This window comes from Clarias gariepinus, chromosome 2, assembly GCF_024256425.1.
Source record: "Clarias gariepinus isolate MV-2021 ecotype Netherlands chromosome 2, CGAR_prim_01v2, whole genome shotgun sequence".
Lineage (NCBI taxonomy): Eukaryota > Metazoa > Chordata > Actinopteri > Siluriformes > Clariidae > Clarias > Clarias gariepinus.
The window spans coordinates 11,343,688-11,370,338 of record NC_071101.1 but is presented as its reverse complement, the minus strand read 5'-3'; the positions used below and the strand labels follow the sequence as shown (position 1 = coordinate 11,370,338).

General features: G+C 40.5%; 1 protein-coding gene, 1 long non-coding RNA gene and 1 gene segment (V, D, J or C); 1 reads left to right on the top strand and 2 right to left on the bottom strand.

The window, feature by feature from the left end:
- Positions 1–274: 274 nt before the first annotated feature.
- On the bottom strand, positions 275–2,627 carry LOC128516247 (immunoglobulin lambda constant 6-like). The segment is given in 3 exon segments: positions 275–597; positions 1,799–1,865; positions 2,607–2,627. Coding segments are annotated over 3 exon segments (411 nt in total).
- On the top strand, positions 1,806–6,986 carry LOC128509381 (uncharacterized). Of its 2 annotated transcripts, XM_053481110.1 has the most exons (3): positions 1,806–5,042; positions 5,297–5,579; positions 5,814–6,986. In XM_053481110.1, the coding sequence occupies exons 1-3, from the start codon at positions 4,591–4,593 to the stop codon at positions 5,895–5,897; spliced, it is 819 nt and encodes a 272-aa protein (XP_053337085.1). In that variant the 5' UTR covers positions 1,806–4,590; the 3' UTR covers positions 5,898–6,986. The 2 variants fall into 2 exon arrangements, with proteins under 2 accessions (XP_053337085.1, XP_053337077.1); XM_053481102.1 differs by having other exon boundaries at positions 5,297–6,986.
- Positions 6,987–14,213: 7,227 nt separating this feature from the next.
- LOC128509465 (uncharacterized) lies at positions 14,214–15,342 on the bottom strand. Its single transcript, XR_008356050.1, has 2 exons — positions 15,244–15,342; positions 14,214–14,689 (listed from the first exon to the last, which is right to left on the bottom strand). It is a non-coding gene; the product is annotated as an uncharacterized LOC128509465 (long non-coding RNA).
- Positions 15,343–26,651: the final 11,309 nt, after the last annotated feature.

Below are 26,651 nucleotides of genomic sequence, written 5' to 3'. Positions count from 1 at the left end.
CACACACACACACACACATTATTTGCATGAAAAGTTTTCGGAATATAACAGCACTTTCAGCAGATGTTCATGGTTCTTCAGACAAACTCACTCAAGCACAACACACACACTGCACTCGACCTGCTGTTAAAGCTGCTGTTCCAAATCGCTGCCAAAGACACTTCACAACTGAAAAAGGAGACATGCTTTTCACATTAAAGCTTTATTTCAGCATAGCTACACCACTGACACCATTTTAGACCACTAAGCATGCTTTAAAGTGTACACTTGATTTCTAGTGAGCGTCACAGCGACTCTTTCGGAACGAGGTGATCTGAGTCGTGTCGTGGTAGGAGACGGTACAGCCGAACACCTCGGCCTTTTCCCAGCGTTCTTTGCTGGGGGTCAGGGTGCTGCTGCGGCTGTAGAAGCAGTTCTTCTGTTCTTCTGTGCTGGTCACAATCCCCTCGTTCACCTCGGCACCATCCACAGTCCAGGTCAGCAGCGCCCCCTGTGGAGAATAGGCTGAGAGCAGGCAGAACAGTGAGGCCGATCCCTCAGAGAGCTGCAGAGAGGAGGAAGGGAGCAGAGACACGGAGGGCTTCACCACCGGACCAGCTGGAGAAAACACACACACACACACACACACACACACACACACACACACACACAGGTATATAAATTTTAATGTAAACTATAACACTGCGATGGATTGGCACCCTGTCTAGGGTGTACCCCGCCTCGTGCCTTAAGCCTCCTGGGATTGAGTGAGTGAGTGAGTAAACTCTAACATACTGAGCTCTGTGATATAATATCTGTAGAGGAGATACACAAGTTTATCTGAACATCATACCACAAAGCAGAATTCTGATAACATCATTCAGCAAAACTGCCGATAACCAAAACAATTTCCATCTTCTGAACAAAACACACAGTGCATGAATAAGCATAACACCAGGGTAAAGTTATCTAGGTTTAATTTAAAGGACAGTGTACTGCACACACTGCAGAAGACGAGAGGAGAAATGACACCAAATTATAGACTAATGATGAGATTCAAATCTACAGTCAAAAACACAATTTATCTGATACATGAAGCTATGAAAGAATACCTGCTGCTCAGACCTAAATCTTGTTTTTCCATACTTAGAGGACACTTTGCATTAGCAGCTCATGCTTCAGTGCTCTGGGAGTGTTTATAGCGCTGTGACTTTAACACTTCATGACTGAGAGCTGCTGCTACAGCAACTTCACCCACAGCTACCATGACTTTGATCCCCGTCTTCATCTGGACACTGATCCTCTGGACTCAAGGTCAGACACTGCTTCAGATTTTAACTATGAAATGATTTTTTTTATATAAAACACTAATTAAATCTATTATATTATTTTAGTTACTTACAATTGGTGCTACATTGTTTTTTTGTTTGTTTGTTTTTTTATCTTAGAATGCAGAGGTCAAGTCACAGTAACTCAGACTCCTGCAGTGAAATCTGCTCGTCCAGGAGAAACAGTCACCATCAACTGTAGAACTAATCCCCAGGTGTACCAAAGTTGGGGTTATCAACCTTTAGCTTGGTATCAGCAGAAACCTGGAGAAGCTCCTAAACTACTGATAATAAAAGCAAATCAGCTACAGTCAGGTTTTCCAGCTCGTTTCAGTGGCAGTGGATCTGGATCTGATTTCACTCTGACCATCAGTGGAGTCCAGACTGAAGATGCAGCAGATTACTACTGTCAGAGTTACCACAGTGGCTATGTGTTCACACAGTGTTATAGAGTCGTACAAAAACCTCGCTCAGTCAGATTGTAGAGAGACTGCACTGCTGCAGCTGGGAGCGACTGCAGGTGCTGAGTTGGAGGATGTGATACGACACAATGACACTCTGTGGAGGAGAGGAACCACACCACACTAACTCACAACTCACATTAGAAATCTCTCAATAACCATAACACCACACTGCACTCACTCCACCCCATGGCCACTACTGTACAATTAATACTTCTGTTGATTTATAAATGTTTCTGCTCCTTTTTCTCATGACTGAAACTGTTTGGTGGATAATCTTCCGTTTTGTTCAGTCTCTATCACTCATCCCACCCATATTACAGTCTCAGATTCTGAACTAATGTCAGTCAACGTTAATAATCTGCTCTCAGCTTTAGTTGTGTTTTTCTTGTCCTTTCAGGACACACTTCAGCCCTGCTCTGGATTCTCCCTCAGTCACTGGTGTAACTCCTCCTGTCCTCACAGACTCTCTTTTAAGATTTAAAAATTAAACTGGTGTTTCGTCTCTCCATTTCTTGATAAGACTGAGCCCTGCTTTACTCCACAGTCTTATATGTCACTCTATTTATTCTGTCCTATTTCCTGCTTTCTCTCATACAGATTTTGTACTGTCTTATCTTAATATTTTATTCTAATGTAATATAAAATTCTAATTATTACCCATACGTCATTGTTCTTAGCTCTGAGATCGCATTTTCACTCTTTTTAGAGTGTAACCCCCTTTAGTTAAGCCTCCAGTCATCCTGACTCCTCTCTCTCTCTCTCTCTCTCTCTCTCTCTCTTGATCTTCTATATTCTGAGATTTAACAACTCTCCTCTAAAACACACTAATGTAAACCTTTTGGAGCTGACCATCCATCCTTTACCAGCATAAGATATCAGTGTTATGCCACTTCAGTTTTCACACCATTACTTAGTATTCTGCACTCTTCTTCTCCCTGCTCTTCCTACAATTAACTATACCTCTCCCTCACTCCCTCAATCCTTTCCTCCTTCTTTTCTTTTTTTGTCTCTTTCAGCATCCAACGTTTCAATGTGACACTCAGTATGTTTCGCTGCTCTTCAGTTTAAACTATACCACAGTAAGTCTTAGTTGCTGTGTATGACTAGAGATGCATCACTATGTTGTATTTTGTGATTGTTAGGAGAACTATTGTGTAACAACACTTTATTTCTAAAGCACTTTAAAACAACAACAAAGCTGACCAAAGTGCTGTACAAAAGTCAACAATCAGGCCATAAACAGCAGGGTGTTTTATAATAAAACATTCAATTGATAAATAAAAAATACAAATTTAAAATTAAAATGATGGTAACAAGAAAAAGAAACAACTAAGAACATAGCGACACAATAACATACTACTAATAATAAGAGTCATAATAAAAATAATGATAATCAAAAGAGAAACAAGATATAAAACACAAAACATCTCAACAAAATGCTTCACACTGGGTTGAAGGCCAGAGAGTAAAAATGAGTTTTTAACCGTGATTTAAAAACAGCCACTGATGGAGCTTGTCGAATGAGTAAGTAAAACTCATTCCATAGTCGAGGAGCAGCTACTGAAAAGGCACAATCACCTCGAAGTTTGCATCAAGTTTTTGGAATTTGAAGAAGCAGCTTGTCAGTAGACCTGAGAGAGCGAGATGGAACATATGGGTGCAACAATTCCACCAGATAGGCTGGAGCAAGGCCATTTAAACACTTAAATACAAATAAAAGAATTTTAAAACAGATCTGAAAGTACACTGGAAGCCAGTAAAGGGAAGCCAAGATTGTAAGCGAGCCATAATGGTGTGGCTGATTTCAAAGAACAAAGCATTACAATAGTTAAGACGAGGGGTTATAAAAGCATGGACAACCAATTCCAGGCCCTGCCTTGACAATATAGGCTTAATCTTTGCTACTTGCCTCAAATGGAAAAAAACTGGATTTTACCACAGCATTTACTTGACTATCCATTTTTAGAGTAGGATTCATTCTAATACCTAAATTTGTAATCAAGGCTTTCTCAAATGAGGCCAAAGAAGAGACGTCAAAGCAAGGAGATTTGCGGGAGCTATTGGGTCTAAACAACACAACTTCTGTCTTTTCCTCATTGACATTTGAGAAATTAAAAGCCAACCATCTTTTAAGATCAACAAGGCAGTCCAGAAGGCCCTTCTTTGGCCTAATTTAAGAAAGACTTGATTACAAATGCTTGACAGAACATGCACCACTGTGCTTTAATTGGAGGTAAACCTGACAGTCATCTGCATAAAAATTAAAGGAAATGTTATATTTCTGGAAAATAGCTCTGAGTGGGAGCAAATACAAGGAAAATAAAAGTGGACCAAGAATGGAGCCCTGTGGTACCCCCCAAGGAAGGCAGCAGAGTTGGAAGTGAAACCATCTATATTACAGTTTTTCTCGATTGGTTTGGCTCATTTCTTGAAACCAAGATGACATTCTCAAAATAACATGGACAAATCTCCAAACCACCTTGCAATTGTTCACAACAGAATGTCATTTCTCATTGGTTTTATCAAATTGCAAATGCTTTAGTACATGTCTCAAGGGACTCTGTGCTTTTTTTCAAATGATTATGTACAAGTAGCTACAGTTAGCACAATGAGCCCACATTTAGCACATTTTCCAAATAAATAGATCTTGCTGATCTAAACTGATTAGTTGATTTTTCAGTGAAATGGTTACTCTCTCCAAAACATATCAGCATGGTTTCATTGTGTAAGTCATCATATGCACAATTGTCTGTTCAACTGTCAAAATTAGTCAAGGATATAATACCATGAAATAATTTCTTGTGACATTTGATAAATTTATGACAGTAATTGACAATCAATCAGGTGAAATTAGAACTAACGAAGGAGCAGTTTCCCACATCTCAGATGACCAATCAAACAGTTTGTTTAGTTACCTGACAGGTGTTGTCTATGATTATGACTGCTGCCAAAAGTATATAGACAGAGCTTGGCCCGGGGCCAGTTTCATTTGCAGTGTGAACATGGAAGCACCTCGCCAAGTACAACAGCAACTTCCTGCTCGAGGAAGAGGAGGAAGAAGAAGAGGAGGAGTGAGAATGCGTGGTGGAATAGGGGGAAGAGGCCGAGGAGCACGGAGGCACTATGATGTCCCAGATGAAATCCGGGCCACCCTTATTGACCACGTTATAAACCATCGCCTCACAATGGCAGAGGCAGGTCTCCGAGTGCAGCCTAATGTGCCTTGGTCTACAGTCTCCTCCATCATCCAAACCTTTCGCAGGGAAAACAGGTACAGAACTATTTTATTGAACTATTCAGTGTTGGTGTGTGTGTGTAGGCCTAGAGTACTGTAATATCTTCATGTGATGTTATATGATACTATAAAAATGACAAAGAAAAAAAAAATTGAGAAAATACTGTGAATAGTATTCCAGTCACTGTGCAGTGCATCACACTTTTAGAACCATAAAACAGCAGTACAATTACATTGGTAACTCATTTTGTAACAAATTTACAGTGTTGACCTTTGACTTGTATGTCTAGGATTGGACGACAGCCTCAAGTGGGTGGCAGAAGAAAACTTCTAAATGAACAACAAGAACGAGAAATATGCAACATGGTCATTGCAAATAATGCCATCAAACTGAGACAGATTCGTAATGCAATCCTTCTAGACAATGTAATGTTCCAAAATATAAACTCTATCAGCATCTCCACTAAAGACCGGGTATTGAAGAAACATCAGATGACCATGAAACAGATTTACAGGGTACCATTTGAGAGAAACTCTGACAGAGTGAAAGAGCTGCGGTACCAGTATGTGCATGTAAGTCAACTACTGGTTGTCTATCATTGTAACACTATTACAGTAAGACATGGTTACCACTTTTTTTTGTTTTGCTTTATCCTTTTTACCTTCAGAATCCAGCTTTGTGTGACTAGAGCATTTTGCCTAGAAATTGTCTTCAGTTTTTCACTCCCTCTTTTTACAGTACTTTAGATCCTCCCTGCAGTATCTGTCTCTACTTGACTGATTAGATTTATTTTTATTCTATTGTAGAGAATAATGGCATTAGAAGGCAACGAAACCCCTCACATCCTAGTGTTCGTTGATGAAGCTGGCTTTAACCTGGCCAAAGGTTGAAGGCGTGGCCGTAACATCATTGGCCACCGAGCCCCTGTGGATGTCCCAGGCCAGCGAGGAGCAAATATAACAATGTGTGCCGCTATATCAGAAAGAGGTGTGGCCACACACATTCCCAGTTTAGGGCCAAAGTTTTAAGGCAAAAGTTCCTTAATTTTTTGGACAACCTTTATTCTGATCTGATCCTGGAAAATGAGAGAGGTGAAGAAGGACCTCAGCTACCACATTATGTCATTGTGTGGGATAATGTGAACTTCCACCGTGGCCCACGCATCAGAACCTGGTTCACCACCCATCCCCGGATGCTAATGGAGTTTCTTCCACCTTACTCTCCTTTCCTAAATCCAATTGAGGAGTTTTTTTTCAGCTTGGAGGTGGAGGGTGTATGAGCATCAGGCTCAAGACCAGAGGACCCTGCTGCATGCAATGGATGCTGCATGTGAGGACATCACAGGGGATCAATGTAGGGGATGGTTGAGACAGTTGAGATGGTTGAGACAGGTTGTTTTTCGTTGTATATATGTATTGTCTCATGTGTGCAGGTCAGTCCCTTCCTGATTCCAGTCCAGGACTTGCAACTCCTCCTCAGATTGTCGCATGATTGTCTCCGCCCCGATGATATCGTCATTGGCTGACAGTATTTAACCACCCCAGAAGATCAATGCTGGGGTGGCTTTTGACTACTCAGCATATTCTTTGCCTGTTTTGTGTTTGCTATTTCTGGTGGTTGATGTGTGGATTTTTGGTTCATTTATTTGGTCCACGGGTCTGCCTTTGTAGCTTAGTAAGTCTGTGAAACTTAGTATCTTCTGTATGTAAGTAAATGTCTAGTCTCTATATAAAGTGTTAGTGTTTTATGTATATGTTTCTCTTTTTTTCACCAGTTGTAGGGATGTGGCCGCCATTTTTTTTGGGTGTGGGAGGGGTTTTTTTCTTAACTGTTTATGGATAGGGAGTTAGGTTAGCAAATTGTGTTTTATTTCTGTTTTCTTTTGTAGGGAAGTTAGAGGTTTTCTTAATCAGTTCTTCTGTTTGTTGTTTTGGCCTTGGTCCACCCTGAAGTTCACACCGGTTATTTTTTATAGTACTTTTTTCAATATATAATTTACAATCCCTTATGTGTGTTGTTTTTGAGTTTAAACAGTACCTTCTCCAGCTTACCATTATTCATTCACCTTTAATATCGCTGTGCGGCCCAACCCTAGACTGGGTCGTAACACTGTATTCACGGTTGTGGAGGCCCTGCATCTTATCCCAGGAGACTTACAGTGGGGCACAAGGAAACACTGCACAGGTTATCGCAGGGTGCACACACACACACACACACACACTATGGGCAATTTTGAAAATGCCAATTAGACTAATCTGCAGATCTTTGGACTGCACTGTAACCCTAATGCTCAAGGTAATTAAACATATTAGGCCGGTTTCCTGTAGGTGGATTAAGCCAAGTCGTAGACTAAATGTCTTTTTAAACCTGGCTTTATTGAAGTAGCTTTCTCATACATGGATTACAGTAGTCTCAGACCTGCACTAGTCTAGACTTAAACAATCAGATTTGTAGAAGGTAGGATTAGACCTAATCCAGATCTATATAAAATTAAACCTGGTCAAAGCAGGTTTAACCTCAGATTAAAAACTTCTTGCCTCAAGGCTCACGTCCACAGTAGCAGAAAATGGATCACCTCGACTATTTTAACGATAATCAGAGACCACCACCAAGACCAGAAAGAAGGTTGCTGAAAGACAGGAGCCACCCACTAAATGATTTTGATGATTTACATTTTCTTGACCGTTTCCGTATGTCAAAGGAAAATGCCACAGAAATAATTTACATTTGGGCATTTGGCAGATGCTCTTATCCAGAGTGACTTACAAAAAGTGCTTTAATGTTTACATCATTGGATACATACTTACACTGGGTTAACAGATGCGTCTTGAGTCGTCGTTTAAAGATGGTCAAAGTCTCTGCTGTACAGACATCTAGAGGAAGTTCATTTCACCCCCTAGGTGCCAGAACAGAAAAGAGCCTGGATGAATGCCGCCCTCGATCCCTGAGAGATGGTGGGATGAGGCAAGCAGTGCTGGAGGATCGGAGGGAACGTGGTGCAGTGCGTGGTGTAATTAGCGCAGAGAGGTAAGTGGGTGCTGGGCCATTTTTAGCTTTGTAGGCAAGCATCAGTGTTTTGAATTTGATGCGGCCAGCTACAGGAAGCCAGTGCAGGGAGTGGAGGAGTGGGGTGGTGTGGGAGAGCTTAGGAAGGTTAAAAACGAGAGGTGCTGCTGCATTCTGGATCAGTTGCAGAGGACGAATCGTGGACAGAGGCAGGCCTGCCAGGAGTGAGTTGCAGTAGTCCAGTCTTGAAATAACAAGGGACTGAACAAGCACCTGAGTAGCCTGTGAAGAAAGAAATGGGCGATATCTGATATTGTGAAGAAGAAATCGAAAAGAGCGAGTAAGGTTAGCAATGTGTGGGAAAAATGACAGATGATTGTCCACGGTTACCTCAAGATTGCGGGCGGTGGCTGAAGGAGTGATTTGGTTGTTGTCCAGGGATATCACAAGGCCTTGACCAGCATTGGTTTGCTGCAGCCCAAGCTTTCAGGTGACTTAGTCAGGGGCACCTCTATTTCTCCTACCTTACAAATATTAATTATCTTAAGGTTTTTGGCATGTGGAACCTTCCATCGTGAAACTGGGGATTTGTGTGGTGTAGGTAAATCAACAGTGTGCAAAATAGTACACGAAGTCTGCAGTGCTATATGTGAACTGAAAAAGGATTATCAAGTTCCCAAATGCTGCTGAACAGGCCACATACAAGGTAGATTTCTATGAATATGGGAACTTCCCTGGAGTCATTGGTTGTATCGATGGCTGCCACATTTCTATCAAGTGTCCCTCTACAGCAAATGCTGAGGAATTCAGAAATCGTAAAAACTGGTTTTCAATAAATGTACAAGGAGTGTGCACTCCCACTATGCAGTTCTCCAATATTGTTGCATGTTGGAAATGTTCAACTCATGACTCAAGGATTTTCCACAACTCCTCTTTGTATGGTCAGTTTGAAACAAGACAACACTCTGGAATTCTACTTGGTGACCGTGGGTATGCACAGACAAACTTCTTGTTCACCCCTTATCTCCATCCAGTCAGACCAGAGCAACAGCGCTATAACCAAGCTCACATGTTCACCAGAGGGCTACTAGAGCGCATATTTGGTGTATGGAAGAATCGTTTCCAGTGTCGAAATACACTGCGGTTTGAACCTAGGAGGTGCTGCATTGTTATTATTGCAACAGTAGTGCTTCATAATTTTCTTAAACAGTGTGGCTGCCCAGACCCTAATATTGAAGATGATGATGAGCAACATGTCCCTATCTCTGAGCTAGCCAATGACAGAAATGGACTTGCTTACAGAGATGCTTTTGCTTTGCAGCACTTTTCATAAATGTGCCATGAGTGATACATAAATGATTGGCATAGACAGGTAAAAATTTTCAGAAAATTATTTATTTAACTGAGGTTTGGTTCCAAAGACAATTGACACGGCTGCTGTTTCATTTCTCTCTTTCATAGACAACTTACGATGAAGAATTTTCATTTTGACTTCATGTTCTTCTTTTAAATATTGTAATTTACATTCATGAAACTCTGTGGCAAGTTTCTCATGAATAGTCATCCTTTTCCCTCTTGACCTACTGCCTGGATTAAAGACTGCTGGAGGCTGAATGATGCTACTGCAGGAGACTGGATGGTGCTGCATGTTGGTGCTGGCTGCTGCTGCTGGATTCATTTGAGCCTCTTGACTGTTCCCTGCGCCCCCCAAGTCCTGGGTCAAGATCAGATCATCTTTGTATGAAGAAAAAAATGTAGCATTACATTTGACTTCAACAATAAGGGTCATTACATAATTTTTGTTATAAGACATGACTTGCATTTTAATTATGTTGGATGGGATAGCACATGTTTCTGTAAATAAACAGAGTCTTTGAAAGATTCCTCACCTGAACTGTCCAAATGGTCATCATCTGGAATACCTTCCAGGGGTTGCTGACTTTCAATAATCCCAGCCAACAAGTCCCCCAACTCCTCTGTGTCTGGTGGAACTGGTAGTCCCCCACCTGTCTTGAAACGCTCTTGACGCGTAGCAGCAGTTGGTTTTTTTTTTATGTTTTTCCACAGGACCTTTACAAGATAATATACACTCTGAAGTAGGAGTTCTATATAATATTGTTGTCTTTTTACATTTCATTAATGAAAACATTTATAATTGACTGATTTGTAAGAATGGGGCAACAATAAATCTTACCTGAAGTTGTTGGAGTGTCCGTTTGGTTACTTTATCATTTGAGTTGAATTCATTTAATATGGAAATCCATGCTTTCTTCTTCTTGTTTTCTGTACCTGAATCATGCTGTTTGTTTTCAATTACAGGATAGTTTGATACAATTTGTTTGAAAAAGGTCTTCTCAAATTCACTAAAGTTTTTTTGAGCGTTTTCTTATGCCCATTGCCGGAAACAGGCGAAAGACCAACAACAATTTCTTTGATTTGCAACAACTAAAAAATAAAGATAATTAAATAGTATGAGTTAGGCTACTCGTTAATGAAAATAAAGAATGATTAAAATGAATGATCACAACAAACTCAAAAACTGATAGTAATGTTTACTTAAAATTAAAAGCTTCATTACTTTAAAAAATTGAGGGAATCACAGGTTTACAGTGTGGACCAGAGGAGCACTGGGAGAACATGCAAACTCAAACACGGACTCTGGATGTGCAAGGTGACAGTGCCAGGTTTTTTTTATACTCGTTACACCAGAAGCTTTATAACCTGTTGCCTTACAAGGCAAAAACTTTTTTTAAATAGCCATCTCAGGCAAAATATAAAAAGGGGCTGAAGTTTTACCTAAAAGAAAAATTTACATGAACCACACGGCTCCACGAACGGCGCCATCTTCAGTATGGCACAACAACACGCTGTATCGCTGCCAAATTGTTGTGACCTGTTTAATATCAAAAGTGATTGCCAATTTTAATGCGTTAGTAACTTTATGAAATAGGCTAATTAAAAGTCACTCTATTAGTTCTGATATCAAATAAAATAAAATTCTTAAACAGGCCTACAGTATATTCCATCATTAATATGACTTTGATAACGTGCCATAATGTGCTTTCATACACCGCTGATTTATAAAGACTTCTGCACAGTGGCGACGACTAGCGGCTTGAGGGGAAACCACGCTAAGAGTGAGTTAGGGTTACCTAAGAGATACTTAGCAGACAAACATTTCGGGAAATGCGCCATAACGTTAAGAGAGAGGTTAAGGTACAACTTAAGAACTACTTAACGATAAGAAGCTTTTGGGAAACCGGGCCAACTAAATAAAGATTAAATATCAGTTTGAGATCTTTCTTCTGTTTTAAAGAGAGAAGAGGGAGACCTTCAGTAACAGATATCAGGAGATTTGAGAGACAGCTGTCATTTCCACTGTTTGCTGGAAATTCTGCATTCACTCGATGAAACAATCTAATACATTTATGTCAATAAAAGGTTACAAAGTGGGCTGGGAGACAGCAGGAGGTAATTATGGATTAGCATGTGTAGTGCATTACCTGCTCTGCTCATACATTACAGTGGAAGACTCCTTTAATTACATTTACATACAGGAAATTTCCTATGATGTGCATCGACACAGAGAAAGATCAAACTTTATTACCACTCTCTGAATAAAAGTAGTAAATGGTTTATATGATCAGATGTTTTTTTTGTGTATCAGGAACATTTCTAATGTTTTTGTTTTGTGTGCGTGGATTTTAGTGCAATGGATTAGATTTTATTAATAATTTTAGGCACATTTTAACCAGTCAGAAAAATGAAAAATGAGTGGCATCCTCCTCACCCAGTAGCACATTAACCATCAAATATGCTCAGTGACACAAACACACACACACACACACACACACACACACACACACACACATTTGCATAAACAGTTTTCAGAATAGATCAGCACTTTCAGCAGATGTACAGTATGTCGTTTAAAACCACTAAAATCTGCTAGCAAAAAGGCAGAACGTGGGGCAAACAAATTTATTGAAGCAGGCCAGCTCCTTCATAATTTCCTTGTCCTAATAAATAGGGGCACGTTTAATATTACGACTCGTGTTGTGGCGATAGACAGAGAGGTAACTTGAACCGCTGAGCCTCTTACACATACTCCCCCTTTTTGTTAGTGTACTCGCAAGGTTTATCTTGGTTTAAACCACCACCACTGCTTTGTTTATCCGGGAGGCAGAGTAGATGTTCTCACACCTGACCTGCTCTCCACCACTAGCAGCACCTCCTCCACCTCTACTCCGCCCTCCACCACACACCTACAGTAATGCCATGTCGGAGAGACAGTGTCTCTTGACCAGCCTCAGAGGCCATGATGCCCCACTTACTCTCTCTCTCTCACTATAAACCTTTAACTTTTTTTTATTAGTAACATTTACTAATAAAAAAAAATAAATAAACAAATAAATTGGGGGGGGGGGTGTCAGTCCTTCCACAACTTGACAAAACACTGAACAGCCATCCAAGCGCTCTCCTCACACCCAGCACAGAGAGAGAGAGAGAGAGAGAGAGAGAGAACAGGTAGTTATGATCACAGTCACGTGTATTAGCTGACTTTTTTACTGTTTGTCAAAAAATTCTTCATGGTTTCTTTTTTTAACAGGGTTTATGTCCTATTTTTTGAGACCTTTTATTTCTTCTTTCTGTATGTTTGATAGTTTTACTTGTCCAGTTTAAAACTGTGCCATTCCTATTTTGCCATATGACTACCTGTGTTTTGAACTTGACTAAGGATCTGTCTACATGATATGTGTTTGTCAGTGCCTCGACCCCTATTAGGTATCAGAACTACAAAAATAAGAAGATCTATAAAAAGAAATAAAAAAGCAACTAAACAAATAAATATAATATTCCTGATCCACTGCAGTGACGAGTGTTCAGAGCTCCACATGTATCAACACAGAAAGAGTAATACATCAGGGCCCGAAACAACAGTATATCATCACATAAAGGACAAAGGACACAGGATTGTGAATTAGAATGTTCGACTTTTGGACAGAGAAGATAGACTCAAGAGAGGGGCTAAAAGGAGCCGTCTATGTACAAGTGATAAATATATTTTTTCACAGAGGTAGAGATCTTAGGCTCAACCTGTCTCATATTTTTCATGCTGGTCCACCAGGAAAGCCTCCCTTATAAAAACCCTTACTCTCTCTGGTCGTTACATCTTAACGACTCTCCCTAATCCCACTCTATTGCAGTTTCTTCTAAACAGTTTTCATGCAGGAGCAAGTTTATTCTCTATAATAATTTTTATTTTAAATGGAGCTACATTATTTAAAGTATGATATAATGTTTACTCTAAGCATTCAGTCACCTGATCGAGTTCTCTGGGGTCAGACAGTGATCCAGTCATAGCTGATAACTCTGGCAGATCACTAAGAAATCTCTGTGCAGTAATTGATGTGAATGTATGTGGTAGCACAGCAACGTACATACATTATTAATAAAACACTTTAAAGGAGATGAGATGTTCTAAGATTACTTCAGACAGTAAAAATGTCTCTTCTTTTTCTTTCAGCTGCTCCCACTAGGGGTCGCCACAGTGGACCATTTGTCTCCATCTGACTCTGTCTACCACATCTTACTTTTTACTCCAACCTCCTGCATGTCCTCCCTCACCACATCCATGTGGAAAGGTCACTATATTTTCTAAATTTAATCTAAAGAGCAGCTTCATAAGTGTGTCCTGTTATGCACTGATTCATTTATACTGGGTCCAGAATGGACATAAACACTGTTCTCAGAGGATCTACTGGATTCTGATGTAAGAAAAAGTCAGAAGCTGATTTTTAGTTTAAATTCAGTGTACAGTTTTGACACAAGTAGGAATGGATGAGGATCTGAACTCCTCCATCTTATTAATATAAAATAAGTCTTTACCTGTCAGTTCACTCAAGCATAAACCCTGCAGTAAAGAAAGAGATGAAAGCAGCTTCCTGCTCCACACCCAGCTAAACACACAGAGTCAGTGTTAAGCAGTAAATCAGAGAGCAGTGTAGAGGAAGTGAGATTCACATGAAGACGGCTGAGTGATCCTCTTTCTCCCAGAATAGAGCAGCACTTTCACCAGATGTTCAAGTTTCTTCAGCCAAACTCACTGAAGCACAACACACAGCACTGAATCTACAGCTAAACACACTCTCTCATCACACTGATAATGACTATTAACTGGAAAAAAACAAGACACAATGTCCAAAATGAAGCTTTATTTCAGCAGAGCAAAACTACAGGAAGAGCAACAGGACAGTGAAGAGAGTAAAGACAGAAATGTCAGCATTGTGTAGAATTAAAACTCTATTGTAGATGGATGTGTAAGCAGCTCAGTGTCAAATTCTATCTTGGAGCTGTTAGTCTTCACACTGGCTCTTTGTGAACGTGACCGGATGATTGACACCAGCATGGGAGACTGTACAGACAAACTCCTCCCCCTTTTCCCAGACTGCTTTGCTGAGGGTCAGGGTGCTGCTGCGTGTGTAACCGTCCTTCTTCTGTTCTTCTGCGCTGCTCAGAACCCCGTCCTTCACCTCTGAGCCGTCCACGCTCCAGCTCACCAGCGCCCCCTGTGGAGAGTAGGCAGACAGCAGGCAGAGCAGCGAGGCGGATCCCTCAGACAGCTGCAGAGAGGAGGGAGGGAGCAGAGACACGGAGGGCTTCACCGTGGGACCGGCTGGAGAAGACAAACACACAATAAACACACATTTACACACACTTACACAACATTTACTCATTACTGCTTATTCACATGACTGCAGTTCAGTAGAACTACTCAGCAGGAGAACATTTACTAGTTACTGGTTATATTGTGGAGCGACTCAGACTTTGATCAGCTTTATTCTGTGTTAAACACTTCTTACTGATGTGTAATATAAAGTGCTCCCTGTGTGATAGTAGTAAATGGATCTGATTACACAAATGTTCATTGTTTAACACAAACACACAGCAGCATTCGTCTGTATTTTACATCAGCACAGAGACTTTAGAACAATTTACACTAAACTTCAGATATGAACCAGTGACCAGGTTTAAACTCACGAACACACAGAGTATTTATTATATATTCATTATTCACTCATTTATTATTTTACTATTTTACAGTAAAGAATTACTCATAAATAAATTACTGAAAACTATACACATCATTTTTTATTTAACTCATGTAAATGATAAGCGGAAGTTATTTTCTTTACTTTTAGACTCCTAAAAGAAGTAAAAGTGACTTACCAATGATGAGTTTTGTTCCTCCACCAAAAGTGTACCACAGTGATACATCCTATTGAAACCGTCGTACAAAAACCTCTGTAACACTACAGTGACCACACACACACACACACACACACACACACACACACACAAACACACCCACATAAAGAGAGGTTCCACTTTGCATTAGCAGCTCATGCTCCAGTGCTCTGGGAGTGTTTATAGCGCTGTGACTTTAACACTTCATGACTGAGAGCTGCTGCTACAGCAACTTCACCCACAGCTACCATGACTTTGATCCCCGTCTTCATCTGGACACTGATCCTCTGGACTCAAGGTCAGACACTGCTTCAGATTTTATCTCTACAATCATCTCTTCATACAAATACACATTTTATGTATTATAATGTTTTAGTTTCATGGTGAATTATAATATATTTTTACAGAGTGCAGAGGTCAAGCCACAGTAACTCAGACTCCTGCAGTGAAATCTGCTCTTCCAGGAGAAACAGTCACCATCAACTGTAGAACCAGTCAGGCAGTGTATAGCAACAACCGCTTACACTGGTATCAGCAGAAACCTGGAGAAGCTCCAAAATTCCTGATTAAATATGCCAATCAGCTACAGTCAGGTTTTCCAGCTCGTTTCAGTGGCAGTGGATCTGGATCTGATTTCACTCTGACCATCAGTGGAGTCCAGACTGAAGATGCAGCAGATTACTACTGTCAGAGTGAACACAGCATCTCTGGCTACTGGTTCACACAGTGTTATAGAGTCGTACAAAAACCTCCCTCAGTCAGATTGTAGAGAGACTGCACTGCTGCAGCTGGGAGCGACTGCAGCTGCTGAGTTGGAGGATGTGATACGACACAATGACACTCTGTAGAAGAGAGGAACAACATCACACTCATAACTCATAGCTCACATCAAAAATCTCTCAATAATCATGATTCCAAGCCCTAAAATGTGTAGACCTATCATAATCATAACACCACATTATAATTAAAGAGAACATAATCATAACACCACAGTACACAGAGTCAACTCACATCCACTCTGAAAAATTACAGTTTTATAAGTTTATAAATTATTGTGGTACTATTTCCCATGACTGAAGCTGTTTGGTGCAAAATTGGCTCTTTTGTTTCTCCTAACATTTGGGATTGGAGCTGATGTTCCTTCTCTTCACTTCCTCTTTTTTAAAGTGTAACCCACTTCAGACAAGCCTGTAGTCCTCCTGACGTCTCTCCTTCTTTCAACTCCCATATCTCAACATTTATCATCTCACCTTTATAAAGCAATAATGTAAACATATTGTACATAGTCATTCATCATTCACCAGTGTGAGGTATCAGCGTTATCTGCCTCTTCCTCACTCCCTCAATCCTCCCCTCCTTCTCTTCTTTCTCTGTGGCTTTCAGCATCCAATGTTTCTGTATGAATCTCAGCATGTTTGGCAGTTCTATTGGAGAACTATTGTGTAACAACATTTCACAGGATAAGCAAGCTGTGTAGTATTAGAAAACTATCTGACTTTTTCTCCTCATACTGTATCAGAGTCACAAAATGGGAAATGAGTTTGAAAAGCATGATGAAATATGTATAAATCATTATTATTAAATTGTCCCAGATGAGCAGGACTCAGGAATGTCATGTGTAGCTCAACTAAGTGAGAGAGAGAGAGAGAAAGAGAGAGAGTTAAAATGCTCTTTATTACACTTGTTTCAACACTTTCAACATTACATTATATCACATCACATGAGTACAAAGAGAAAAAAAAAAAAAAAGTAAGCTACATTAAATGTGAAAAACATAACTCTTTCTCGTCAACTGAGCACAAAACCCCATTACGACACCATTTCATGTCAAAAGTTGTCAAATCCTTTATAGACTTATAAAAACAAAAATCAATCAACACTCGTGATTTCACCAGATTTAAAAACATTGCCACCACGTCGTCACCAGACAGTCTTTCAACCCTATTTTTCCTACTCATATAGATGGCTAACTTAGCCTGACCTAAAACAAAATTTAAAAGCTGACATGTAACCCTATTAGATCGGACAAACTTAAAACCAAAAATAAACAATCTCATTGAAAACAATTCATTAAAGGAGATGCAAATTTTTTCCATAAGTAAGAATAGAGGTTTCAGTCTATCACATTCCATAAAGGCATGAAAGACAGTTTCTCTTTTTGAACAAAAAGGGCAATCAGCAATGACTTCAGGATTAAGGACTGAAAAAAAGCATTAACTGCAATAGCACAGTGGAGAAGTCTCCACTGTATATCCCCTGCTCGTTTAGGTAATGGTGGCTCATACAGTGACCTCCATTCAGGTTTTACATTTTCTTCTACACCCAATACTTTACGCCAAGGCGTGTCAACTTTTTCATTCAGTACTTTTTTTATTAAAGACTTTAACACATGTTTTATAAAAAGCTTTACCAGTAGCTATAGACAAGTCTAAACACAAGAGTTTTTCAGCATCTAGAAAAGGTCCCTTGCAACCCTCCAATTTGGGTAACAAGGTAAAAAGAGGGAAACAATCTTCAGAGTTGGTAACATTTACTCGTTCGTAATTGTCCATCAGTAAACTTTTTTCTTCATCACTGACCAGTGACTTCCAGTTCCTTAGCATTTACATTTACATTTACATTTAGGCATTTGGCAGACGCTCTTATCCAGAGCGACTTACATTTTTATCTTATTACACATCTGAGCAGTTGAGGGTTAAGGGCCTTGCTCAAGGGCCCAACAGTGGCAACTTGGTGGTTGTGGGGTTTGAACCTGGGATCTTCTGAACCGTAGTCCAATGCCTTAACCACTGAGCTACCCCTTAGCATCTGTTCAACAGTCCGCAAGGACCTAACCTTTAAACAACAAGCTACTTCTTCTGTTTTTCCAAAGTCTATCCCAGCAACACAAATCAAACGGCCAAGAGTGACGATCTGTGAATTCAGCAACAGTGTACTAAGTCCATGAAAAGAGGAATTGTTCATTGTTAAGTCAAAACGCGCTCCATTTATTAAAGGCTCTTCCAAAAGCCAGTGGAGAGAAGGTGTTGTCTCACTTCTCTGCAAGTCAAAAAGACTCCAAACCTTAAAGAGATTGTTATAAAACACTGGCAGTTTACTCACATTCAGTTTAAGAGGGTCCATTAAGAACAAGGATTTATCCAACCTCAAACCTGCAACGCTGTGCAGGATAGAGCATGTAACAGCCCGCCAACCATTCACTGTGGACCCATACAAAAATCTTTGTAGAAATTGCAAACGGAATGCTGCTATTCTACTTTTTAATTGTATTAGACCATGACCACCCTCTTCTTTAGTTAGATACAGCACACTCTGTGGCACCCAATGCAGGTTATCCCCAAAAAAATTGACTAAGGCACCTTGAATTTCTACTATAAGTTGTTAGGGAGGATCCAAACAGGCCAGCATGTGCCAAAGACTGGAAGCTACTAGATTATTCACAATTAATATTCTCCCTTTGTATGACATCTTTGGTATTAGCCATTTCCATTTATCAAGTCTACCTTTCACTTTATCAACAACCCCTTCCCAATTTTTCTGAATAAACGTTTCATCTCCCAAATACACACCTAAGTACTTAAACCCTCTTGTTCCCCAGTTCAAACCTTCAGGAAGGCTGGGTTTCCCTTTTAACCATTTGCCAATTAAAAGTGCTTCACTCTTGCTCCAATTAACTTTTGCAGATGATAAATCTCTAAAACCTTCTAAAACTTCCATTATACTTTAACATCATTTTGCCCATTAATTAAGACCACTACATCATCAGCATAGGCAGACAAAGTGATATTATTTTTACAAACAGGTAAATTCAGACCACAAACTTTTTCTCTCAATTGTTGCAACAAAGGTTCTATGGCAAGTGAATATAACATTCCAGATAAAGAACAACCTTGTCTTATACCCCTATAAGCCTTAAAAGGAGTACATAAGTCACCGTTTATTTTCAGCACACTTTCAACATCCCCATAAAGCACTTTCACTTTATCAATAAAATTCTGACAAATTCCAAAAGCTTCTAATGTTCTCCACAAGTAAGGGTGCTCGACCCTATCAAAGGCTTTTTCTTGATCTAGTGAAATAAGTCCAATATTAAAACCAAGCAACTTGGAGACATCAAACATATCCCGCATAAGAGTAATATTATCAAAAATAGACCTACCCGGAACACAATAAGTCTGATCTGGATGCACCACTTGATCTATTACCTTTGTTAACCTGTTAGCTAGAACCTTAGAAAGCAATTTATAATCGGAGCATAAAAGTGAGACAGGACGCCAGTTCTTAATTTCTAAAAGGTCTCCTTTTTTGGGGAGAAGGGTAATGACCGCTCTACGGCTACTCACCGGCAAATTGCCTGAGGCCAAACTGTCATTGAGCATGTGCAAAAGATCGTTCCCTACCTCTGTCCAAAAGAATTTGTAAAATTCAACCGGAAGTCCATCAATTCCAGGGACTTTTCCAGATTCCATGCCTTGTAGAGCCTCGTGCAACTCCTCCAGGCTTAAAGCGCCTGAGAGGTCTGCATTGGCCCCCTCCGACATTTGATTCAGGCCTACAAAAAAAGAGCTCTCAGAATCCCACCCTGCTCCCAACTCCTTCTTATACAGGTTTTCATAGAATGTACAAGCTCTTTTACGTATTTCTGCATGACTAGTTAAAATATCTCCTGTCTCAGAGCGCAAAGCATGCAGAAACCGTTTTTGTCCATTTTTCTTTTTAAGACTAAAGAAATATTTGGATGGTGCATCCATTTGTTCAATACTTAGAAAACGAGAACGAATCAGAGCTCCTTGTGTTTTCAACCCCAGTAGGTCTGCTAACTGTGTTTTTCTGTTTGAGATCATCTCTGTGTAATTTTGATTCTTTGTGAAGTCAGCTAAACTTTGTAATTTAATTATATCTGTCTCCAAGGCTTTCATTGACTTATTTAGCTCTTTGGTGACGTTGCAAGTATACTGTTGACAAAGTTGTTTTATTTGAACCTTTCCAAAATCCCACCATTGCTTTAAATCTTGAAAAAAATTTTTGGTTTTTCTAAAGTCTTCCCAAAAGAGCTTGAAGACGTCTTTAAAGTCCTTATTACACAGTAAATTGGTGTTAAAGTGCCAATAAGCACTGTGGGGCTTGATTTGACTTAAAAAGAAAAAACACAAAATCATGCGATGATCAGAGAAACTGACTGGGGAAATAACACAACCTTTGAAAATGCCCAACTGGTGTTTAAAACTGTAAAAACGATCTAATCTTGCAAGAGACAGGAAATTGTCACGAGCATGGGCCCATGTATACTGTCTCTGTCCATCATGAAAATGCCTCCAAATGTCACATAGATCATTCGTATTTATAACTTTAATAAGACGTTTACGTGAAAGCATGTGGGGCTCAGTATGATTTCTGTCAATAGGATTTTCTGTACAATTAAAATCACCACCTAAGAATAAATATTCTTCTGTACTACAACTTTGTATTGTAGAACTAAGCATATCTAAAAACAACAATCTTTCCATTGCCAATGTTGGTGCATAGGCACAGACAAAAATCAGAACATGTTTTTCAAAAATTGCTCTTATTTTTAAAAGCCTTCCTTTTACAATCTCATCAACTTGATATGAAGTTGGACAAAAATTTTTTGAAAATAAAATCCCCACACCACCACTAAGTGTGGTTTTATGACTTAGGACAGAAACCCCATTCCATTTATAACGTCACTGTGTGTCTCTTGAATGAAAGTAACATCTATGTTTTTTTGTTTAATAACTTCAAACAGTTCAGCTCTTTTTCTGCTATTTCTAGCACCATTCACATTAAGTGATGCAACACACACTTCAGTCATACTCATAAATAAAAGTAGAAGTACAACCAGAGTACTATAATTCATTTTTGTTAATTTAAGCTTTTTCGCCGCCATCATTCAAGTCCATGTTAAGTTTTCGTATTATATTCTTTAACCGGGACACTTCTTTACTTAAAAAACAGCCTTCAGCCATGAAACTTTGGGTTTTTTTCTACAAACTGTCCCACATCTGGGAAGTACTCATTGACTAAAACCCCTCTCCTTTTCTTCGTTAACTTAAGGAACAATTTAATATCATCTACGTCATAATTACGGTTAAAAAACTCACTTTGTGACAGAGTTACGCTTGAGTCAGATAATTCACTTTCACTCTCTGAGTCGATCTGATCGGGAGCATTTTCCAGATCTACTTTCTTAACCTGCCAAGAATTGTTTACTTTGTCTGACTTTTTCACCTTAAACACTGTTTGTTCTACACCAGTTTCATTAGGCCTATTGTCAGCCTCCCGAACATCCCCAGTGTCCATTTCTAAAACCATTTTATCGCTTGGCTCACCTTTGTCTCCCTTGTCTTCAACATCTTTTGTACTTTGGATTTCCTCCTCCACTGAAACCGCTGCACTCTCCGCAATCCTAGCGCCATGAGCGTTATCATGAGCGTTATCATGAGCGCTCGCCTGCGCCACCGCTGATTCCACCTCCGCGGAGTCTTTGGCCGATTGTTCTCCGCCATTCGCTGCATTTTCCGCGCCAGCCGTGCGGCCACTCTTTCCTTGTTTGCTGGGACAAGATCGGACCAAGTGGCCGATTGTTCCACAGCCGAAACATTTGATCTTGTCAGTGGTTATGAAAACCACATAATCAAAGTCATCCACTCGGAAATTCAGCGCGAGGTCTAGATCAGCGTCATTTGTTACAATCATGTAAACTGAGCGTCTAAAGGATACAACGTGTTTCAGTAAAGGAGAAAACCCACCAATTGGAATCTTTTTAACTGAGGAAACCAGTTTTCCATAGCGAGACAATGCTTGTATTAAAACATCGTCACTAATAAACGGCAGGATATTCGAGATAGTGACTCGTTTTGATGGTAATGAAAGTGGTAGAACAGGAGTGAGAACGCAGTCAAGTACGATTCCTCTCTGAACTAACTCATTAGCCTTTTCAATTGTGCTTAAAAAGATAACAATGGCACTATTCATTCTTGAGGCAGACAGTACATTATCATGTCCCACCACTTCACCCACAGCTAAACAACAATTCTCCACGCTCACTGCAGACACCACTTTCACACCGTGACGACGCGTGAGTGAGTTCAAACCCGCCATGATTCCCCTACACCCAAAAAGCCCACCCCACCTACAAGAACACAACCCCCCAAAAATATATCAAATCTAAGGAAAACAACTAAATCTTCACCCTATGCAAAAAAAAAAAGGGGGGGGGGGGGGGTGAGCAAAGAAAAAAAGAACTTGCACAAGAGTCACCACTCACGCTCACTCACACAAACACCCCACTCACTCCCAGCATGCACCAGAGAGAGAGAGAGAGAGAGAGAGATGAACAGACGAGAAGAGAGAGAGAGAGAGATAGAGAGACATCTTAACACACTTTATTAAAGAAAAAATCATAAAGTAATTTACATGTTTTCATTTCTTTTCATAAGTCTGGTGTTATTTACATATTTACAGTGTTTTTTTTGGGGGGGGGGAAGCTGTAAGAATCGGTTGATGTGTGTGTGTGTGTGTGTGTCTGCTGAGTTGCGCCCTGGTTCATCATTCTCCTGTGTTGCGGCTCTCAGGGTCTGACTGCAGGTTTTCAGTTTTGTGGTGGGTTCTGTTGTGGATGTCTCCTTTTTTTTTCGGGTTTAGCTGTAGTGCTCTCTTTAGGTGTCAGTGTGTCTTTAGGCGTCGGTGTGTCTTTAGGTATCGGTGTGTCTTTAGGCGTCGGTGTGTCTTTAGGTATCGGTGTGTCTTTTGGTGTCATTGGTGGTGTGCAGATTTGTGGCTTCTGTACCTCTTCAGTCAGGTTTTTCCCACTGGCTGTCCCCGTGCTGCTCCTGCTTTATCTTGGCCGAATGGCCCCTGAGCTGCCCTGAGACAGCGCTGCCTTTCATGTCTGATATCGCCTGCAGTCAAAGCACTTTAGTTGCTCCAAGGTGGCAAAAACTATGAAGCAGGTCTCCCCCTCTTTATAGTAGAATTTTACATGAAGTGTTCCTTTTATGTCGTTCAAAACCATTAAAATCTGCTGGCAGAAAGGCAGAACGTGGGGCAAACAAATTTATTCAAGCAGGCCAGCTCCTTCATAATTTCCTCGTCCTAATAAATAGGGGCACATTTGATATCACGACTCGTGTTGTGGCGATAGACAGAGGGGTAATTTGAACCGCTGACCCTATTACACATACTCCCCCTTTTTGTTTGTGTACTCGCAAGGTTTATCTTGCTTTAAACCACCACCACTGCTTTGTTTATCCGGGAGGCAGAGTAGATGTTCTCACACCTGACCTGCTCTCCACCACTAGCAGCACCTCCTCCACCTCTACTCCATCCTCCACCACACACCTACAGTAATGCCATGTCGGAGAGACAGTGTCTCTTGACCAGCCTCAGAGGCCATGATGCCCCACTCACTCTCTCTCTCACTATAAACCTTTAACTTTTTTTTACTAGTAACATTTACTAATAAAAATAAATAAATTGGGGGGGAAATGTCAGTCTTTCTACAACTTGGCAAATCGCTGAACAGCCATCCAAGCACTCTCCTCACACCCAGCACAGAGAGAGAGACTTTGACGTTTATGATCCTTTATTTTACAAATTTTGTTGTATAAAAATAGAATAAGGATAGATTGATTAAAAATGAGTAAATAAATAAATAAATAAATAAATGAGACATTTTTTAGACATTGTACTCATTCTTTTAAACATACATAGTTATTGTGTTTGTTTGTTTTTGTGTGTTGTTTTTTCAGTTTAAGTTTGGTGTAAAGATTAGTTCATCATCTTCTACTGAACACAGAGTCTCTCCACAACACCATATTGTTTTAAACATGTCTATGTCTTTCATATTTTTGTAGAAATTGAAATCGATTTAAATTCTTGATTTAACAAGTCTGGAGAAGATCTTTTGGGGGTCACATTCTGTACTTTGTGCCAACTTATTTTTTCTGCTTATATATATTGCCATTTTGGCTTGACCAATGGTAAAATTAATAAGCTGGCATTTAAAACTCTTTCTCCGGACATATTTAAAACCAAGAATAAAAAACTGGTGATTAAAATCTACATGCAGTGGTAAAAAAATGCATTTTAAAAGGTTAAACAAGGGCGACAATCTGGAACAATGTATAAAAGCATGAAAAACAGTTTCTCTCTGTGAACAAAAGGGGCATTCTTGTGTTATTTAAAATAGAGATAAAAGAGTTCACAGAGACAATTCCGTGTAAAATCCTCCATTGGAGGTCAGCAAACTTTTTGGTTAATGGTGGTTTGTACAGTGCTCTCCACTCTGGTTTAATATCATTATTAAAACCCAGTTCAGTGCGCCATGGGGTGTCCACCCTCCCATTCAGTTTTTTCTTGTTTAAAACCTTTATGCAAGCTTTGTACAAAACCTTACCAGACACTGTCTCAAAGTTCATCTCGTCCTCACCCTTGTGCTCCAGGAGGGGGCCGCCGTATCCCTCTAGGTCTGGAGTTATGGTCAGCTGTGGAAAGGGTTCCTCTTCTGTAGAGCTGGTCTCGTTTCAGCTGAACTCGTTCCTCCGACGTTAGGGTGGTTCTCCATCGATGCAGGAGTTGGTTGGCGACCCGTTGAGACCGGAGTCCCATGTGTGCTGCCAAGTCCTCTGCTCTAAACAGGTCTGTTCCAGTGATGTTTACCAGCTGCCGGAGTGTCACGATCCCTGCGGAGACCAGGGTCTTGGATAGTGCTGGGGTGGTTTCGCTAGAGATGTCTAGATGTCCTCCACAGACTAGGGGCTCCTCCAGCAGCCAGTGTAAGGTTCTGTTTCCTTTGACTTGTTTTTTGAAGTTCCAAATTTTAAAAAGTCTTTGATAAAAAACTGGTAATCCAGTCGTGTCCAGTGCTGTGGGGTCCATTAAAAACAGAGATCTGTCCAGTCCGAGTCCTCCCACCGTGCGTAAGAGTGTGAAGGTTGCTGCTCTCCATCCTTCGTCACTGGCACCGGTGAGGAGTCTCTGGATGAACTGCAGACGGAAGGCTGCAGTTCTGCTGGCTAGCTGCACCAGGCCCTGTCCTCATTCCTCTTTAGGCAGGTGAAGCAGGCTTTGTGGTATCCAATGCAGTTTGTCCCAGAAGAAATCTACCAGTAGGGCCTGTATGCTTGCTAGCAGGTTTGGTGGAGGGTCCATACATGCCAGTTTATGCCACAGGGACGATGCTGCTAGGTTGTTGATGACCAGCACTCGTCCTCTGTAAGACATTTTTGGGACCAACCACTTCCATCTGCTCAGTCTGCCTTTTATGCCTTCAACAATACCCTCCCAGTTTTTGTTTAAAAACTCAGCACTACCCAAGTAGACACCTAAGTATTTAAAATCGCTCTTTTTCCATGTTAAACCCCCTGGTAGTGTGGGCTGCTCGCCTCCCCATTCTCCTACTAAAATAGCTTCGCTTTTGTTCCAGTTGATTTTAGCCGATGATAAAATCTTAAAATCTTCTAAAACGTCAGTTAAAAAAGTCACATCTGTCTGTGTGTTCACCATTACAGCTAGATCATCGGCATAAGCTAAAAGACAGGTTAAAATATTAAAATGAGGTATATTAAAACCAGAAAGCTGATCTCTCAGTTTGCATAAAAGAGGTTCTATTGCCAAGGAATATAGCATGCCTGATAGAGAGCAGCCCTGTCTAATGCCTCTGTGTACTTTAAAAGGAACACATAAACCACCATTAACCTTCAGTACACTCTCAATGTCACTATACAATGTTTTGATCATGGCTGTGAAACCTGGGTTGAAACCAAAGTTTTCCAGTACCTTCCACAAATATTCGTGTTCAACCCGGTCAAAAGCCTTTTCCTGGTCCAGCAAAATAAGACCAGTCTTTAAATCCAAAAGTCTAGAGACATCCAAAATATCGCGAATTAAATGTATGTTATCAAAGATAGACCTACCAGGCACGCAGTACGTCTGGGCGTGATGAATGATCTGCTCCAGTACCTTTGTCAGTCTTGAGGCTAATGCTTTTGAGAGTAGTTTGTAGTCAGTGCACAGCAGTGATACTGGGCGCCAGTTTCCCAGGTGCGTCAGGTCTCCCTTTTTTGGCAGTAAGGTCAGGACAGCCCTCCTGCAGCTCACCGGGAGCTTTCCTCCTTTCACGCTGTCCTGCAACACCTTTACTACATCCTGTCCTATTACTGACCAAAAAGTCTTGTAGAACTCTACAGGGAGACCGTCTATACCTGGCGCCCGTCCGTTCTTCAGACCTTGGAGAGCCTCCTGAATCTCTGCCAGCGTCAGTTCTGTTGCCATGTCTGTGACCGTTTGTTCTGGCAATTTGGGCAGATTTTTTAAAAAGGTCTCCTCTATTGCATGTGCTTCTGACCACTCACTACTATACAGCTTTG